The 18405-nt window shown below is 47.4% G+C and overlaps 1 protein-coding gene across 2 annotated transcripts; it reads left to right on the top strand.

Moving 5' to 3' along the window:
* Nucleotides 1-551: 551 nt before the first annotated feature.
* Nucleotides 552-17734, top strand: LOC129500593 (myeloid cell surface antigen CD33-like). Of its 2 annotated transcripts, XM_055311200.1 has the most exons (7): nt 552-1047; nt 1224-1502; nt 1730-1777; nt 3100-3196; nt 3442-3523; nt 16465-16582; nt 17693-17734. In XM_055311200.1, exons 1-7 carry the CDS (start codon nt 570-572, stop codon nt 17704-17706), a joined length of 1116 nt encoding a protein of 371 aa, XP_055167175.1. In that variant the 5' UTR covers nt 552-569; the 3' UTR covers nt 17707-17734. The 2 variants fall into 2 exon arrangements, with proteins under 2 accessions (XP_055167175.1, XP_055167174.1); XM_055311199.1 differs by lacking the exons at nt 16465-16582; nt 17693-17734 and adding an exon at nt 9653-10350.
* The last annotated feature ends 671 nt before the right edge of the window (nt 17735-18405 follow it).

Below are 18405 nucleotides of genomic sequence, written 5' to 3'. Positions count from 1 at the left end.
CACAGATATTAACTAGGCATTTGGAGAATGGATGAATGAATGAATGAATGAATGGCTCCTGCTTTCTCTTCATCCAGGACCCCATCTTTCCTTCTGCTCCAGACACTCACATAGACCTAAGAATCCTCCACCTTGCAGGACTGATTACCTGAGGATCTAGATGAGCCTGTGACTCCAGGTTTAGCCAGGAATTGACTAGCTCCCTGTTAGAGACAATACTGCTCAATCACCTCAGGTGGGAGGACCTGAGGAGACTCACTGTGCCCCATGCCTCATGTGTCCTCAGAGAACCTGGACCAGACTCTGGTGCCACAAACAAGTGCCAGGATGGGGGCAGTGAGGGTTCACTGAGAGTCTCTCCTCCCTTGGGGGGGTCTCCTTCGTTCTTGGCCAGGAGTGTGGCTGATTCTGTGCAGGGAGGGGGTGAGCTCTGGGGCTGCAGTTCCATTTCTGTGAACTACAAGGCCTCATGCTCCTCCCCAGCTTCTCATGGGTCCTCTCCAGCACCAATCCTACTGGCTTTCACTTCTCCTTCACCCACAGGAAGCCTACATACCCTCTTGTCTAGGATGCTGCTGCTGCTACTGCCCATACTGTGGGCAGTTGAATGGGCCCAGGGGAAGGTGAAGTTGGGAGCCTCTGCCGACGCTGGAGTCCCCACAAGATCCTTGGCTCAAGATCCGATATACCGGCTACAAATACAGGAGTCCCTGACGGTGCAGGAGGGCCTGTGCATCTCTGTGCCCTGCTACTTCTCCCACCCCAAGGAATACTGGATCGACACTTACTCTGCTTTGGGCTACTGGTTCCGGAATGGGACCAATGTACATTGGGGTGCTCCAGTGGCCACAAACAACCCAGATCGAAAAGTACAAGAGGAGACCCAGGGCCAATTCTTCCTACTTGGGGACCCTCAGGCCAACAACTGCTCCCTGGAGATCAGAGATGCACAAAGAAGGGACTCAGGGACATACTTCTTTAGGGTGGAGAGAGGGCCTCATTTGAAATATAGTTACCTACAGAACCAGCTCTCCGTGCATGTGACAGGTAAGAAGAAGACTCTAAATGACACCATAGGGGTAGGACAGGGCTCCAGGACTCCCTGGGTGGGTTGGGAGATGCATCTGGGACTCACAGGCAGGGGCTGCACCAAGCCTGGGGCTTCTCTCAGGGGCAGACCTCAGACACTCCTACTGATCCCCATGTCTCCCCATCTCTTACAGCCCTGACCCATACACCTGACATCTTCATACCAGGGACCCTGGAATCTGGCCACCCCATGAACCTGACCTGCTCTGTGCCCTGGGCTTGTGAGCAGGGCATACCCCCCATCTTCTCCTGGATGTCAGCTGCCCTTACCTCCCTGGGCCCCAGGACCCACCTCTCCTCGGTGCTCACCCTCACCCCCAGGCCCCAAGACCACGGCACCAACCTCACCTGTCAGGTGCAGTTCCCTGCAGTTGGTGTAATGGTGGAAAGGACCATCCAACTCAATGTCACCTGTGAGTACAGAGCCAGGACCACCTGGGTGCCTAAGGGATAAGGGGAGGAAAAGCCAGCCTTAAGATGCCTGGGGCTTTAGTCCTAGAGGTCTGGTGGAGTGTGGGACCTAGAAAGACACAAACCCTGTCCCTTCTGTGTTTCTGTGGTTTCTGGGGTGGGGGGATGCCCATATGTATCTGATATTACCCCACCAGACTGAAGAAGGAAATCCCCTCTTTGATCCTAGGTACCACACAGAACCCAACAAATGGTGTCTGCTTGGAACACAGCACAGGTAGGAAGGAGCCTCATGTCCATGGGGTATTGACTGGCCAGGGTCTCTGTCAACTTAAGTCAGAGTGAGACTTTAGACTCCATGGATGAGGGTGTGTTGGTGTGCTGTGGTTAGACATGAGAAGCCCTCTCAGCCCTCTTCTCCCATAACCTCGCACTTTGGTCTTGCCCAAGTGACCTGCAGTTTTCTCTCCACTATCTTGAATATGCTTTTCATCAACCTCTGGTCCCTGAAGGCCTTGGAGCATTTTCAGTAGACTGTACTCTTGGAGGGGAGTTTTGGGTTCATAGCAAAACTAAGCTGAAGGTAGAGATTTTTCCCCAAATGCCCTGCTTTAAGTGCATTACATCTCCACTATAAACATCCCCCACCAGAGGGTAGCTTTGTTACAATAAAATCTACATGGATGTCCTTTATCACCATCAGTCAATCCTTGACATTAGGGTTCATTCTTGGTATTATACATTCCATGAACTGGACAATTTATAATCACATGTATCCATCTAGTGTTATCGTGTGGAGTAATTTTGCTGCCCCAAAATGTCTCTGATCATTTTTTGACTGTCAATCCTTGGCCCTCACCTTGCCTTCTCTCTGAGCCTAGCCTTACCCCCATTGTTGTATCCCATTGATAATGATATCTGGCCCTCACCTGGATAGTGAGCCCCATTAGGACTCTTTCAGTGCATGCCAAATGGTTGACAGGTGATGCCCAGGGACACATCCTTCACCCTGGGTGTGGGCTCCCAGGATGCATGGCCAGGCAGGGCCAGGAGAGCTGAGGGTCTGAGAACTGCCCTGCTTCTACCTGCCTCTGGAAGTGCAAAAGACCACATTTGACTCTGAGTGATAGGGCCAGTGGAGGCCAGGAGATTCAGACACCCTCCCTGGAAGGAAGGAGTGACTTTCCACATCCCACAGCGCTCTGTACATATCTCTCTCTCTCTCCCTCTCTCTCTCTCTCTCTCTCAATCTCTCTTTCTCTCTCTCATTCTGGAATGCCAAGAGGGCTGAGAGCCTTATGGTCCCGCTGCAGCCAGATCTGGGATCTGCTGCAGAGAGACTCTGTATGAGGAAGAACCAGGATCCTAGAAGAGATGGTGTTTGCTAGACAGGAGTTCAGGGGCCAGATGGTATGGATAGAAGGTTTCACATAGACCATGTCCTTCTGGTGGAGGCTGAGGTCTCACAATGGGTAGGAGACCCTCAGGGCTGAACCCTGGACAGGAGTGAAAGGGTATCCCTCTCTGTGGAGCTGCAGAGGAGGCAATTTATGTCTGCACATCAAGATTGGAGTTCAGTCCAATTGTCTCTGTCTACAGGGAAACCAGGGACCAGGTCAGGAGTGACTGTAGGTGCCATTGGGGGAGCTGGTGTCACCATGCTGCTCACTCTCTGCCTCTGCCTTATCTTCTTTCGGTGAGCTGGGTAGGTGTGGGAGAGACGGGAAGAAGTGGGACCTGCAGGGGTTGTGATGTCTTGGAGCAAGGGTGAAGGGTGCCAAGTACAGGTGTGTTCTCAGCCCTGGTCCCAGTGGTCCAGGAGCGAGGGGATCTTATTACAAAGTCTTGATATGAAGGCTCCTGGGCTCACCCCAGCCTCAACTTGCCTCAAAAGAATGACCCTATGTCAGAGACCCTTTTGTCTCCCGTGTCTCCCGTCAGAGTGAAGACCTGCAGGAAGACAGCATCCCAGACAGCAGTGGGCATGGACAATATCCACCCAGTTGTGGAGCCAGCTCCCTTGGTGAGTGATGTGGGCATCCTGGCATGCATCTCCCAGGGTGGCCCACAGCCATGCTCCATTCACTATGTCCAGAAATGAGCTCATCATCTTCCTGCTTGTTTGAAAATGGAGGTTTTATTATTCAGGTATCTGAGACCAGCAGATCAGGACGTGACTGCAACCGCAAAGGCACTCTGTGGCTCACAGTTCCTGGGAGGAGAGGCACATCACCCCACACACAACCACATGGGGCAGGGCTAGGGTGGGTCAGGAGGCAGAGGAAGCAAAGGGAGACATGGTTAGGGTGCTCACTTTGGCAGCACACATACTAAAATTGGGAGACATGCGTAGGGCCCTTTATTGTGGTTTCAACAGGAAAGGCACACTGAGACAGGATAGATAGATTTAGGATTGGCTGTTTTGAATAATTTCAGCAGGCTCTAGGGTGTTGGGGCTGTCCTTGGCTGTTTGGTACTTGGCTCTGAGGTGCTTAGGCAGAGGAATAGTGGCCCAGGAAGTTGGGGTGTGAGCTTTAGATGAGTTGGTTTGCATGTGAAAGGCATTCTTGCAGGAAAATCCTTCATCATCTCTAGAGATTGGCTAGTCCTAGCAGGGTTAGCAAGGCCTCAGATGCCAAAGCATCAGAAACATGTGGTTAACACACTCCTAAACACATTCTTCCTGCTGGTTGTCCACCTCCCTGATGGCACTTGTCCTGGAGACGCCGCCATAGACCAATCCCTCCACTAGCCTTGCACTTCTTGCACCAATATGCTACTGAGCATGTCTGAGCTTCTGCTCAGTACAGCATAATGCAACCACTCCCTTTGAGCTGAGCTCCCCTCTTAGTCTTTATCCTGCTGGAGCTCTCCCGCCTCTCCTCCCTGGCATGCTAGCATCACCTCCATGAAGATCTTGTCCCATATGCCAAAGTCTGAAAAGCAATGCTTCTCCCCACAGCCGAAAGCTACCCAGGGGGGCCAAAACAACTTGGTCTGACATTTGGGGCAGGAAACCCAAAGTTACTGTTTCACTCCCCCAACACCAGCTTGCTCACTCACCTCCAGCAGAGTGAAGTTTTTTGCATCTCAGAATCATTGTTGGGCTGTGCCTTCCTCATGGGTCTGTGTCAATCTGCATTACTCTTGTTCATCTCCGAGCTCTGACCTCATTTATTTATTTAAAACTCTGACTAAAGGGGCACCTGGGTGGCTCAGTCAGTTAAGCACTCCACTCTTGATTTTGGCTTGGGCCTTAATCTCAGGGTTGTGAGTTCAAGCCCCACGTCGAGTTCCGCATGGGGTGTAGAGCCTACTTAAAAGCGTAATCATAAATAAGACTCTTACTAAGGTGGACACCACTGAGATTTCTGAGCACATGATCTGTGATCACCATGCATTCATTAATTCCTTTTGCAAATATTTCCCACTTGTCGATTGTTCTGGGTGCTTGGGTAATATCTGTGTTCTTACAAATACATATGTTACAAATATAAAATGTCCCTGCTGTCAAGGACTTAGATTTATTGCAGGGGTGGGGTGGAGGCAGAGGCAGAAGGAGGGGATGAAAACATGACAGATAAGTAGCAAAAATATGCAAGAAATTGACAGGAAATGGTGCTGCTTTGGAGAGGAATTAGATCAAAGAATGGGGGAGGACAGTCCTGGGGCTGGAGTCTTTGAGAAAACACCTGCCAGAGAGAATCACTAAGGCTCTATCTAAGCAAAGTTTGGGGATTCTGAGGATGGGCATGATTGATGTGTGGGAGAAGCAGCAAGTTGGACAGTGTGCCTAAAGCAGATCTGTGTGGGCGTGGGCAGTGAGTAATAGTGGGTGGGAAATGGAGATGGAGAGGCATGGGGGCTGCAGTTCACCATAATTACCTATGTATTTTTTTTAATTTTTATTTATTTATGATAGTCACAGAGAGAGAAAGAGAGAGAGGCAGAGACACAGGCAGAGGGAGAAGCAGGCTCCATGCACCGGGAGCCCGACGTGGGATTCGATCCCGGGTCTCCAGGATCGCGCCCTGGGCCAAAGGCAGGCGCCAAACCGCTGTGCCACCCAGGGATCCCATTACCTATGTATTTTTAGAAGAGTGACAATGTAAAGGAAAACCACATAGAACTACAACTTCTGACCCTTTTGGTCACTAAATATGTGTGTAGTTTTCCCCACGCCAAATAATTCTCTCTGACACCAAGTGGATGTTCCCCAATTCAACTCAGTTCTGGCATGATCTACCTGGAGTTGGCATCGGATCCCACAGGTGAGGGAGGGCTCAGCCCCACGAGGCTGCCCCACCCTACTTCAGATGCCAGTCATAAGTTTAGGTTGTCACTTGTGCTTCTGACTAACTGGCTATAGATTGGAGGTTCCCACAACCCCCATCCTCAGTTTAATTAATTTGTCGCAGTGGCCCACAGAACTCAGGAAAGCAGTTTGCTTACTGCATACCAGTCTATTATAAAAGGATATAATGAGAGATACAGATCAACATCCAGATGGAAGAGATGCATCCCTTTTCCCATGTGCCACCCTCCAAGCACCTCCATGTGTTCACCAACCCAGAAGCTCCCTAACTGCACCCCCCCACCATGCTGTTGGGACTTGTATGGATGCCTCCCCACATAGACACAATAAATCATTACCTCCATTTTCAGCTCCTCTCCCCTTCCTGAAGGATGAGGACCTGGAGTTGAAATTTCCAAGTTTCTAACCACAGCCTGTTCTTTCTGTGACCAGCCCCCATCCAGGAGCCAATCAAGGTTTACATCATTAGAACAAAAGATACTGCTGTCTTCCAGGAAATTCTAAGGGATTTAGGAGCTCTGTGTCAGGAACCAGGGTCAAAAACCAAATATTAGAAAAGAAGATGCTTCTAGCACTCTTGTCACTTAGGAAATTATAAGGATTTTAGGAAATCTGTACAACAATGTGTGTATATATATATATATATATATACATTGTATTATTTCACAGATGTGAATTGATGCTCTATTTTTTTAAGTAGGCTCCACGCCCAATGTGGGGCCTGAACTAATGACCCTGAGAGCAAGAGTTGTGTGATCTATTGACTGAGCCAGCCAGGTACCCCAAACTGATGCTCATTTTAATAGGATCACTCTGGCTGCTATGCTGAGAATGCCAATAGGAGGCTAGGGCAGAAAAAGGGGACCAGATAAGGAAGACACTCAAATAATCCAGGCAAGAGATGATGCAGACTGTATTAGTTTGCTAGGGCTCCCATAATAAGATACCATAGAATGCATGGCTTAGACTACAGAAACCTATTTTCAGAAACAATTGTGAAGGCTGGAAGTCCAAGGGTAAGATGCCAGCAGGGTTAGCTTCTTTTGAAAACTCTCTCCTTGGCTTGCAGATGGCTGCCTTCTCTCTGTGACATCCTCTGGCTTCTTCCTTGTGTACAAACATCTCCAGTGTCTGTTCTTCTTACAAGGACATAAGTCATTTTGGGCCTTACCTTAATGTCCTTGTTTAAACTTAATTATAAGTTTATTTTTTTAAGATTTATTTATTTATTCATGAGATACACAGAGAGGGAGAGAGGCAGAGACATAGACAGAGGGAGAAGCAGGCTCTTCACAGGAGCTGGATGTGGGACTCGATCCCGGATCCCAGAATCACTATCTAATCTGAAGGCAGTTACCCAACTGCTGAGCCACCCAGGCATCCCTAATTATCTCTTTATTTTTTGAAAAAGAATTTATTTACTTATTCATGAGAGACACAGGGAGAGAGGCAGAGACATAGGCAGAGGGAGGAGGCTCCCTGCAGGAAGCCTGATGTGGAACTTGATCCCAGGACCCCAGGATCACCATCTGAGCCAAAGGCACATGCTCAACCACTGAGCCACCCAGGTGCCCGTTAATTACCTCTTTAAAGGCCCCATATCCAAATATGGTCACAATAGGTGTTAGAACTTGAACAAATAAATTCAACACATGGGCACAATTCAGTCCATAAGACAGACTAAGTCCAGGGTAACAGTGGTAAATCAGGATTTGCTAATGGAGTGATAGAGTACATGTGGGAGATGAGCAAAGAGAGTTCACTGCCCCTACCTAGTGGGTAGATAGATAGTAATAGATGCCAAAGATGAATCTGTAGATGTCAGAGATATCCACAGATGTCCATAAATGTTCATAGATACCAAAGACAACTCCATCATGGTTGCCCTGAGCAACAGAAATAACTGAATCAGCAATTCCTGAAATTGCCAACTCTGTAGGAGTATGTTTGCAAGAGGGGGGGAGTCAAACTTTATTTTGGTCACTATCAGCTTAAGGTGCCTCTGACAAGTCCGAGTGAAGAAGACAAGTAGATGACAAGAGTCTGGAATTCAGGACAGGTGTCCAGGTAGGAGGCAAAGATTTTGGGGTGCATCCACATTGAGGTCCTACGGTAGATGAAGCCATAAAAAAGAGGAGGGTTCTGCAGACAGAGCTCTGTGAGTGCCAGGGATACAAGGTAGAGACAACAAGAAAAACCACTGAGAAAAAAGAAATGACCAAGAGAGGGTGGGTCCTGATAGCCAAAGGGAGATGAAGCTTCAGGGAGAAGAGAATGCATGTTTGTCTCAAATGCTAGTAAGATCCAGTAAGATAAATTCTTAGAAATGAATCTCAAATTTAGCAAATAGTGTCACAGCTGATCTTGACAAAAGCAGATCTGCTTGCCTGGTAAAGGAAGTTATCTTATTTGGAGTAAGTTCAAGAGAAAATAGGAGGATGGGAAGTGGAAACACTCTTGAAAAATGTTGCCATAAATCTAGAGAAATTAGTCTGCAGCAGGAAGTAGCCATACTTCTGAATTCCTTGGAACTTCCTATGTGATAGAAGCATCTTTTATACCAGCAAGATGACTCTGAATGGGCTTCTGGATGGGTTGGTCACCAGAAAGACCACTCCATGACTAGAAGCTTGGCATTTTCATCACTGCTCCCTGCCCCTCATTCTCCAGAGAGGGGAGAGAGGCTGGAAATGAAATTAGTGATTGATCATGCATACATGATGAAGTCTCCATAAAACTCCCAAAGTATGGAGTTCGAGGAACTTCCAAGTTGGTGAACACCTAGTGATCCCTGAAGTGCTCTTTGGAGAGAGTGTGGAAGCTCCTGCCACCTCCCCCCAACTCCCCCTATGCATCTCTTCCATTTGAATGTTCATCTGTGCTGTGTCTTTTATCACATCGGTTTATAAAAGCTAGTAAACAGTAAGTAAACTGCTTTCCTGAGTTCTGTGAGCCACTCTAGCAAATTAATGGAACCTGAGGTGGGGCTCGTGGCAACTACTAATTTATAGCCAGTTGGTCAGAAGCGCAGGTGACAACCCGGACTTCCAACTGGCAGGGGAGGTGGGAGTGGGGCAGCTGTGCAAGTCTGAGCCCTTAATCTGTGGGATCTGGCATTATCTCTGGGTAAAGAGTGTCAGAATGGAGTTGAACTATGGGCCACCCAGCTGGTGTTGGAGAATTGCTTGGAACAGAGGTGTTGTAAATATGGTAGCAGTGTGAGAATAAAGACACACCCAGAAGAAAAGTGAGCTTTTCATAAACATCTTCCTATGTGTTCTGTGCCAGAGAGACTGGAGTTGGGTTCATGATCAGCAAATGTGTGGCTTTGGGGAGTACCTAACCTCTCTGAGAGAATAAGTTTCTCTCTCTGTAAAATTATAGTATTTTCCAGGCAGCCCGGGTGGCTCAGAGGTTTAGCGCCACCTTCCGCCCAGGGCCTGATCCTGGAGATCTGGGATCGAGTCCCACATCAGGCTCCCTGCATGGAGCCTGCTTCTCCCTCTGCCTGCTTCTCCCTCTGCCTGTGTCTCTGCCTCTCTCTCTCTCTCTCTCTCTCTCTCTCTCTCTCTCTCTCTCTCCTCTCTGTCTCTCATGAATAAATAAAATCTTTAAAATAATAATAATAGTATTTTCCACATAAGTTTGAGTGAGTGTTCCGTAAAATTTGAAAGCAATTAATAGTGCTATATTTATAGATACGAAATGTTTGATAAAGAATGGAAGAATGAACGTCCTGTCAGAATCAAATTCACTTCGCAGACCCTCACTGCCTTCTCCTCACCCTACCCCACACCCCACCGCCCTGCTCTAACTCCTTCTTCACTCTCCACATAGGATTACCAGGAGTCAGACCTCCCTGATGACCCCACAAGCTCTGCAGAGGTGCCCCCCACCTCGGAGATGGAGCAGGAGCTGTATTATGCCTCCATCAGCTTTCACAGGAGGACGGAGAGCACCTGTGCAGAATACTCAGAGATCAGGACCCAATGAGGAACCACAAGGAGCATCAGTCTCAGAGGAAGCGTCCATATCCTCCAGGAAGGGGGATCCAAACCCTGATTTTTAGAAGAGTTAACATCCCCATAGGCAACGGGCTTACAAACTCCTGAATGTGAGTTTCCTGCTATATGGAATTAACTAAGGCTTTGTAATCAGAGAGGCCTGGGATGGAATCCATGCTCTCTCATTTATCAGCAGGGTGACTTCACGCAAGCCACCTTACCCCTCCGTGTCTCAGTTTCCTGCTTTGTGAAATGGTTGTAAGAAGTCCCATCTCACAGGGTTGCCATGAGGATTAAATAGAAGTGCATATGGAAAACACTCAACAGAGGTCCTGCTGCATTGTGATAGTTTGGCGCATACTGGTTCCTTGCCCCTTGAACAGAAAGGTGTTGGTGACATTTCACCTAGGGGCTGGGTATGTTCTGCCCAGGACATCAGAAATGTTTCAGTCTCACTTTCAAAACTCCCCCATGTGGTAGTCATTTTGCAATGTATCAAATCATTACATTGTGTAACTTAAACTTACACAATGCTACGTGTCAATTATACCCCAATAAAGTTGGAAAAAACTATAGATGCAGATGTATTACTTAATGATAAATATTAGTGAATATTTATCAGAAAAAGGAAACCCTTCCCATGGGTCCCTTCCTTGACTTGGTCTCCAGCATCATCCCTCTCCTCTCCTGAATCTTCCCTTTCATTCCTGCCTGCCTCCTACTAGTTTTATTAGAGGCAAAATCACATATTAACATTTAGAGAATTTCCTAAAATTCAGGGTTAGCCACACTTAAAAAACCTCTCCATCTCCTCAGCCCCAGAGACTAATTTATAAGCTTCTAATCTGATATTCCAGGTCAAGGGTCAGGATTTTTTTTTTTTTTGGTAGAGGGTCAGATAGCAAATATTTTAGGCTTTGCAAGCTGTAAGCATTCTGTAGCAACTATTCAACTCTGTGTTTGCAGTGCAAATGCAGTCACAGACAAATGAGTTAATTTGGCTGTGTTCCAACAAATTTTAATTTACAAAAGCAGGTAGTCCACTGGCTATAGTTCTCTGACCTCTATTCCAGGTTGTTTTCAATCTCACCCAGTCTACATCTGCATCCCCATATCCTAAACCATCAATCCCTCATGTCATTCTCTAAATGCCCCCAATCTTCAGGCATTCACATCCCTCCTCCAGGAAGACCCATCACCGGGTCATCATCCATCTGGCACCTCTGTATCCTTCAAAATAAACTGAAAAACAGATGTCAGTGTTGAGATGGTTGGTGAAGGCAATCAAGAATTTGTAATCTTCCTCCTAAAAAACCTAATAGTTTACTTAAAATAAAAATCAGTAAATTAAAAACAGCCTCAAATCCACCAGTAGCACCAAAACCATGACAGGGACAAAGCAGAATGCCATAAGACCATTAAGTGACTCCTAAAAACAAATAGGAGATTCTGGTGTGGTGTAAAAAAATGGCTGGGACCTAACTCTCCCTGCCCTACATCCAAAAGGGACAGCCGTCAGACTTCTGCTTATAATAATGTCAGGCTTGGTGACACGAGCCAACCATCTGTTGAAAACATTGAAAGTTAGTGGTTAAACTTCCAATTGAGACAAGTTGTCATCAACCCATTGTTCCCCGCTGTCCCCTAGAAACCCTGTAAGTGGTTCAAGAAATAAAGGAGAATTATGGAATGTGGTAAGAAGATGAGTTGGTTTAGGACCCCAAGACTAGGGGACCAATACAGAGATAGAGCATCTCAGTCCCCTCATCCAACAGAGGAGAGACACTCAGACCCATTGTTTCCCAAATCCTGATTGAGAAACAAAAAGCAGCCAGGTAGACTCATTTCTCTCCTGGATGGAAGAGGAGTCCTTCTGACAATCAGGCAGGCACATCACTACCAGGAAGGGAGATCAACTGGAGCCAGAAATACGTGTCCAGGAAACACTTACCTTCTCCACCAGGCTTGAGATACCTTCTCCTGCCCACAGACACTGGAGCACGTAGGCAGAAAGGAAGAAAGGGGGGATCCAGGCATATTGTCTAATACGATTGACCCTAAGTTCTCTCCTTTGTCAAATGTGAAGACTAGCCTCCTCACTTTCAGGTGTGTGTGTGTGTGTGTGTGTGTGTGTATGATGAAGTAATCTATTTTTTTTAAAGATTTATGTATTTATTCATTCAGAGAGAGAGAGAGAGAGAGGCAGAGACACAGGGAGAGGGAGAAGCAGGCTCCATGCAGGAAGCCCAATGTGGGACTCGATCCTGGGTCTCCAGGATCACACCCTGGGCTGCAGGCGGTGTAAACAGCTGCGCCACCGGGGCTGCCCTGAAGCAATCTATTTAAAGAAGTAGTACAAGAGGCCAGTAAGCAGAGGGCCTTAGCAAGAAGCTCAGGCAGATGAGGCAGATAGAAGTCATCCACAGGAGGAACAATGCTGAGAGTGAACAGGAGAAGTGGCAGATGGAGCAGAGAGAGGAGGCCAGTACTACCCACTCCTCTCCACTTCCCTGGCTCCATCCATCCTCACCCCTTTGCCCTCCTGGCCCCAAACCAAGACATAAGCATTTGGGTTAGGTCCTTCTGCTGAGCTGGGAGGTACCTGAGCTCAAAGCATGACCCTGTTTCAGCACCACAGACAGCACCAGGTCCCCTGCCTGGAACTCTCCAGAGGTCTGAGAGACTCCCCTGGGTCTCCTGGTGGATGGAGAGCCACCCCCCCCCCGGGGTGCCTCCTGGTGTGTGAAGTGCACAGGAGCCTACGGAAGGGTCTGGTGACATCCTAAGTCAATGATGCTGGCCAGGGGTGTCTGGGACCTTGCAGGGTGTGCTTCCCTCCTAAGACTAGGGCTCTTTGCCCCCAGAAGGTGTTAACCAGGAATTGGGTGCTGTCCTGAGATGAGGTTTAGGCAAGGGTGTCCCCAGTAATTAAATGAAATAACAAAGCCAGTCTTGGGGCATTGTTGGCAAGAAAGTAGTAGTCACTCAAAGAGGCGGACATTTGTATGACCTAAGAGAGAAATAAGGTTTCCATTTAATTTTGTAACTGTCTTCCTACCAAGCCTGGGTAACTTCCAGATGCTTTTCTTCTTTCTCTGTTTGAACTGATTTTCACTCTTTCAGTCTGGGATGAGTTTTTCCTCTTTCCATGTTTTCTCACATTTCTGTCTGGAGCCTTCTGGTCCCTTGATAGATGGTCTCAACCATTCCGAGTTTCCAACCTCTGCTGGCAATTCTTGCAGTGAATAGCCAAGGCTGTCTTGAGCCCCAGAGTTGGGAAGTGCACAAAGTCTGGGTGCTGTTGATAGGGCTATAAGCAGGAAATTCATGCCTGTCCAGCATTCCTCCATTTCTGTTTCTCCTTTTCAGACCCTCAATCTGCTCAAGAGTGCTACATGGGGGCTAGCCATGGAAGCCAGACCCCTCCCTTATGGTCCCTCCAGGGTCTACCACACCAGGTGATCAGAATCCTCCCCAGGCCAGCCCTTATCTGAGTCCTCCAAACATCAGAACAGGGTTCACCATTGGTCATCCCCAGAGCCAGCATTCTACAGGACACTGACCTCACTCCACTTTTCACTGGCAGGGTTAGAGACCTCTAGAAAAGGAAGGATGAGAAAAACTCTAGCTGCTTTATGTCTTAGGATAGAGGAAAGTCCTGGACATAGGAGCCCCAATGGAGGGGCCAGGCATGGGAGCACTGTGTTCATTGTCTCCCAAACATCTCTTCCCATACCTAACCCACCTCCACACAATAGGGAAGCACTTGGCTGATTTTGCCTTGCCCCTACACAAAAGAACAAACTTTTGTTCACCTGTAACTTCTGGTCTCCCTAATTATTTCCTACAGTTGTGAGTGAGTAGATGCAAGGAAAGGAAAGTAATCTACATGTTCTTTTCTTTTCTTTTTAAAAAAGATTTTATTATTTATTTATTTACTTACTTAAGAGAGAGAGAGAGACAGAGGGGGAGAGAGAGAGAGAGAGAGAGAGAGAGAGAGAGAGAGAACAAGCAAGAGGAATATGAGGCAGAGGGAGAGGGAGAAGCAGACTCTCTGGTGAACAGGGAGCCTGACACAGGGCTCGATCCTAGGACCTGAGATCATGACCTGAGCTGAAGGCAGATGCTTCACTGACTGAGCCACCCAGGTATCACACAATTTTCTTTACCAAAATTAAAACAATACTTTATGCAAGATTCTGCTACTTGTGTGTTTACCTTTATGTAAATACTGCCACTTGACACATATTTATCCCCTACTATGAAATTTATCATTACTGTGAGCAAAGCGAGTCTACACTGTTGTGAAAAATGCACATTATTGCCTCCAAGGACTTACTTTCTATCTTGGGTACATGAATATACAATCAAGGAAATTCATCTCACCTGTTTTCAACCCACTCCCAATCTACTTTTCACAGAGACCCAGAGAGAATTCTAAAAACCCAAGTGTCATTTTCAGCTTCTAACCCTCCATTGGCTCCCAGTTGCCCAAGTGGGAATAACAAAATCCTTTAAGATGAGCTCAGGCTGTTACATGGTCCATCTTATTTGGCTCAGTGGGCAGGCACAGGTTTCTAATGCCTAGAATACACCAAAAGCTGAAAAGCCAGCACAGACACATAGGTGCCAATAGTTTGTTTATTTATTCTATCAAAGGATGAGCTCTTCAAAGGCAACATCGTGACATTCATATAGATATGAAATAAACATTTGTTACAGTTTTTTTATTGTGGCAAAAAACCCACATACCTTCAATTCTATCCTCTTAACAAAATTTTAAGTGTACACTAGTGTTAACTATAGTCACTATGTCCTACAGCAGATCTCTAGAACTTTTTCATCTTGCATGACTGAAACTTTATAACCATTGTACAGCAACTCTCCATTTTATTTAACTCATTATGAAGGAAGGAAGGAACCAGGCAGAAATTAGTGGTGCACAAATTTATATGGAATAAGGGAATATTGAAATGAATTTGTGAATGCATAGTAAAAGTGGCTTGGTGGGGGGGTTCAAGTTCCCCCCACCCCAAGTGGACAGAATGGATATGTATGTCTATGGACAAGATCTATTTGCATTGCTATTAGTTATCCATAAATTATACCGCTTAAAATAGTACAAAGGTAATAAAATGCTAGAATCAGATCACCCCAGAAGTGTATGCTCTAAAGAATACATATTTTCCTTCGGAGACTGCCTGAAATCTTATTTTGCTTATTCTAAATATCCCTCAATTTTTTAAATTTAATTAATTTATTTATTTATTCGTATGAGAGAGAGAGAGAGAGAGACAGGAGGACGGAGAAGCAGGCTCCATGCCGGGAGCCCAACGCGGAACTCAATCCCGGGACTCCAGGATCGCGCCCTGGGCCAAAGGCAGGCGCTTACCGCTGAGCCACCCAGGGATCCCCCTTCCCTACAATTTTTTTATGAAGATTTTATTTTTTTTAATTTTTTATTTATTCATGATAGACATAGAGAGAGAGAGAGAGAGGCAGAAACACAGGCAGAGGGGGAGAAGCAGGCTCCATGCAGGGAGCCCAACGCGGGACGGATCCCGGGACTCCAGGATCGCGCCCCGGGCCAAAGGCAGGCGCTAAACCTCTGAGCCACCCAGGGATCCCCAAAATTTTATTTTTTAAGTAATATCTACACCCAGTATGGGGCCCAAACCCCTAACCCCAAGGTCAAGAGTCACATCCTTCACTGACCGAGCCAGCCAGGTGCCCTAATAGCCTTACAATTCTTAAAATAAATATTCATTGATCACCTAATGTATGCCAAGGATGTTTATAGTCAGAGTGGATTCAGCAGTAAATGGGAAATACATGACCCCTTGTGAAGCTTAGTTTTAATGGCAGGAGAGACAAAGAATAATTAAGTAGACCCTATGTTATGTTGATTCATGATAAGGAGTTTGAAGAAAAACAAAAGAGAAAGATATAAAGGGAATATGAAATGGATTATACTCTTCGTTATGTTGTCCATGGATGTTATCATTAAGAAACTGACAATTGAGTCTGCATAAATATACACACAGGCACTTCTGCAGATGCATACACACAACTCAATTATGCACACACAGAGGACACAGACACACATGCAGAAGAAGTACAGACACACATGCACTTCAAACATACACACAGACACACAGAGACACTGATACACCTCAAAATACACACACAGAAATCACTCACACACGTATACACAGACACAAACATACCTCAGACGTACACACAGACCACAAACACAGAAGACACATATATACACAGATCAAAGAAATACACACACTGCATAGACACACAGAGAGACTGCAGACATAAAGGCACATACAAATACAGAGACACACATGCCACAGATACACAATAGACACATTCATACATACTTACATCACAGCCACACAGGATGAGGCATTTTCCATTGGCTCCTCATGCTGGGAGGAGCTTTGATCTGGGAAGACTGGGGCCCTACTTCTCAGGACAAATAAACCCAATAACCCAGCAGAAGGGAAAAGTCAAAGTGCCCTGTGACTCTGGCCTACTTTCTGTCATATGAGCCGCCTTTTGTTCCCAGCCACTCACGTCACTGTCCACCTATCCCAGCTGCCCTGGACCAGCAGATCCCAAAATCTCTCATTCCAGATGCTGGCCTGTGTCTGGAACAGTAGTTTTGTCCACACTCAGACTGGCCATCAGGGAATGGACAGGAAAGGTGGAAACATTTCTCAGCCTTTGGAAGACAGACAGGATGCCAAGACAGGTGAGAAGAGAAGTGGATTCACCTCAGAAGAGTATGGGAATGAAGGAGCAGGAAGCAAAAAATGGTGGGCTCTGAAGTCACAGGCCAACGTGGGAGGCCCCAGTGTACTGCTAGGAGACTCTGTCCCTGGACCCTGCCCTGAGAACCCCATGAGGGGCTCATGGGACATACTGGGAGCCCCCAAGGGTGCTCAGGAAGTTCTTCCCATGCTCCTGGGCCCATCCCAACCCAGTGAAACATCCTTTTGGATACTCCAGCTCCTTCTATCCAGACTTTGGACTGCCTGAGGAAGCTCCTGATATATCTTCCTGGGGCCCTGCATGTGAATGAAGGGACCTGGTCATGGGGAGCCAGGGTCCCCTGTATGGGACAGCTATGAGCTTGACTGCAGAGCTCAGCAAATGGCTCAGTTACCATCCCCTTTCCCAAAACAGAAAGATGAGAAGAGGCAGTGGGGGAGGAAGATAGGGAGACAAGGAAAGGTAAGAAGATGGAGGAGGTCGACGGGGAAGAGGAGGGGAGCAAGATGGGAGAAGGAAGATGGAAGGAGGAGGAGGGGAAGGAAGATAGGAAGAAGACCATGGTGGGGAGGAGGATTGCTGGGAGGAGGACCGGTGGGGGGTGGAGGGAGAAGAAGACAAAGGAAGGGGAGGAGAAGGAGAAGGAGGGACTGGAGCAGGTGTTATGGAGAGGGAGGACACACAACAAAGTACACTGACCTGGTGTCTTACATGACAGAAGTTCATTTTCTCACAGCTCTGGAAGCTAGACATTGGAGATTGAGGTGTGGGTAGAACCAGTTCCTTCTGAGAACCCTGTGTTTGGTTCATGAGTGGCCGGATCCCCCCTGTGCTCTTGGTCTCCTGTTTGTGTGTGTCTGAGTCCTAATCCCCTCTTCTTACAAAGGCACCTGTTGGATTAGAGTCCACTCCAATGGCCTCATTTTATCTTAATGATCTCTCTGAAGACCTGATATCCAAAGACAGTCACATTTGGAGGTACTGAGGGTTAGGAAATGAACATACAACTTTTGGGGGGACACAATTCAGCCCATCACGCCCTGTGAGTATAGGCATCTAACTATGAAGAGTTTAATCCCCCTCCCCCAAGGCACCACAGCCTGAGCCTGGAGCCATCTGGTGCACATGATCCCTTCATTGGAAATCTCAGATGAGGAATCCCAAGGGCAGAGTTGACCACCAGGAGCTTCTTACTGAAGGCTGGATTCAGAGTGACCACGGAGGAACAGGCAGGGCCGGACATTTGACATGCAAGATGGCCACAGAAAACGCCCACCTCTGTCTTCATACTGGATTCTCCCACAGACAAAAGTTGAGTATTGTGATCCCTCCATGTGGCACAGTATTGTGATCTTTCCAAGAAGCTGAGGCTCGTGGGGGAGGAGGGCCATGCACACCTGGGCATTATCCCTCTACGTCATGCTATGCTATCATCTTGTTGCAAATGCCCAGCTCTCAGGTGTGGCCTGGTGCAGGTGACACCAGCGATGCCTGGAGCAGAGGGCTGTGAGCCAGCCAGGAAGCCCCAAACCCCCTGGGAGTCCTGGCCCTGTCTACTCTGGCCATTCATACCTGGGACTTACCATCTAGCTGCGCACAGCGATGGTGTTTCCTACAGGCCCCTGGCTGTGTTTACCAGCTCACACTGTATGAACAAGAGATGGCAGGGCCTGGAATTTCTCTCTTTCCTTGAGAAGATTCCCCTGCTCACCCCTCCTGAGTCCCACAGCTGGTAGGCCTGACTCTCTGGGGCTTCTGAAAGCTGTAATTGGCCAGATAATACACACCTTCCTGGTGGGAACA

The sequence above is a fragment of the Nyctereutes procyonoides genome, unplaced genomic scaffold (genome assembly GCF_905146905.1).
Source record: "Nyctereutes procyonoides isolate TBG_1078 unplaced genomic scaffold, NYPRO_anot_genome, whole genome shotgun sequence".
NCBI lineage: Eukaryota > Metazoa > Chordata > Mammalia > Carnivora > Canidae > Nyctereutes > Nyctereutes procyonoides.
This window is presented reverse-complemented; position numbering and strand designations above follow the sequence as displayed.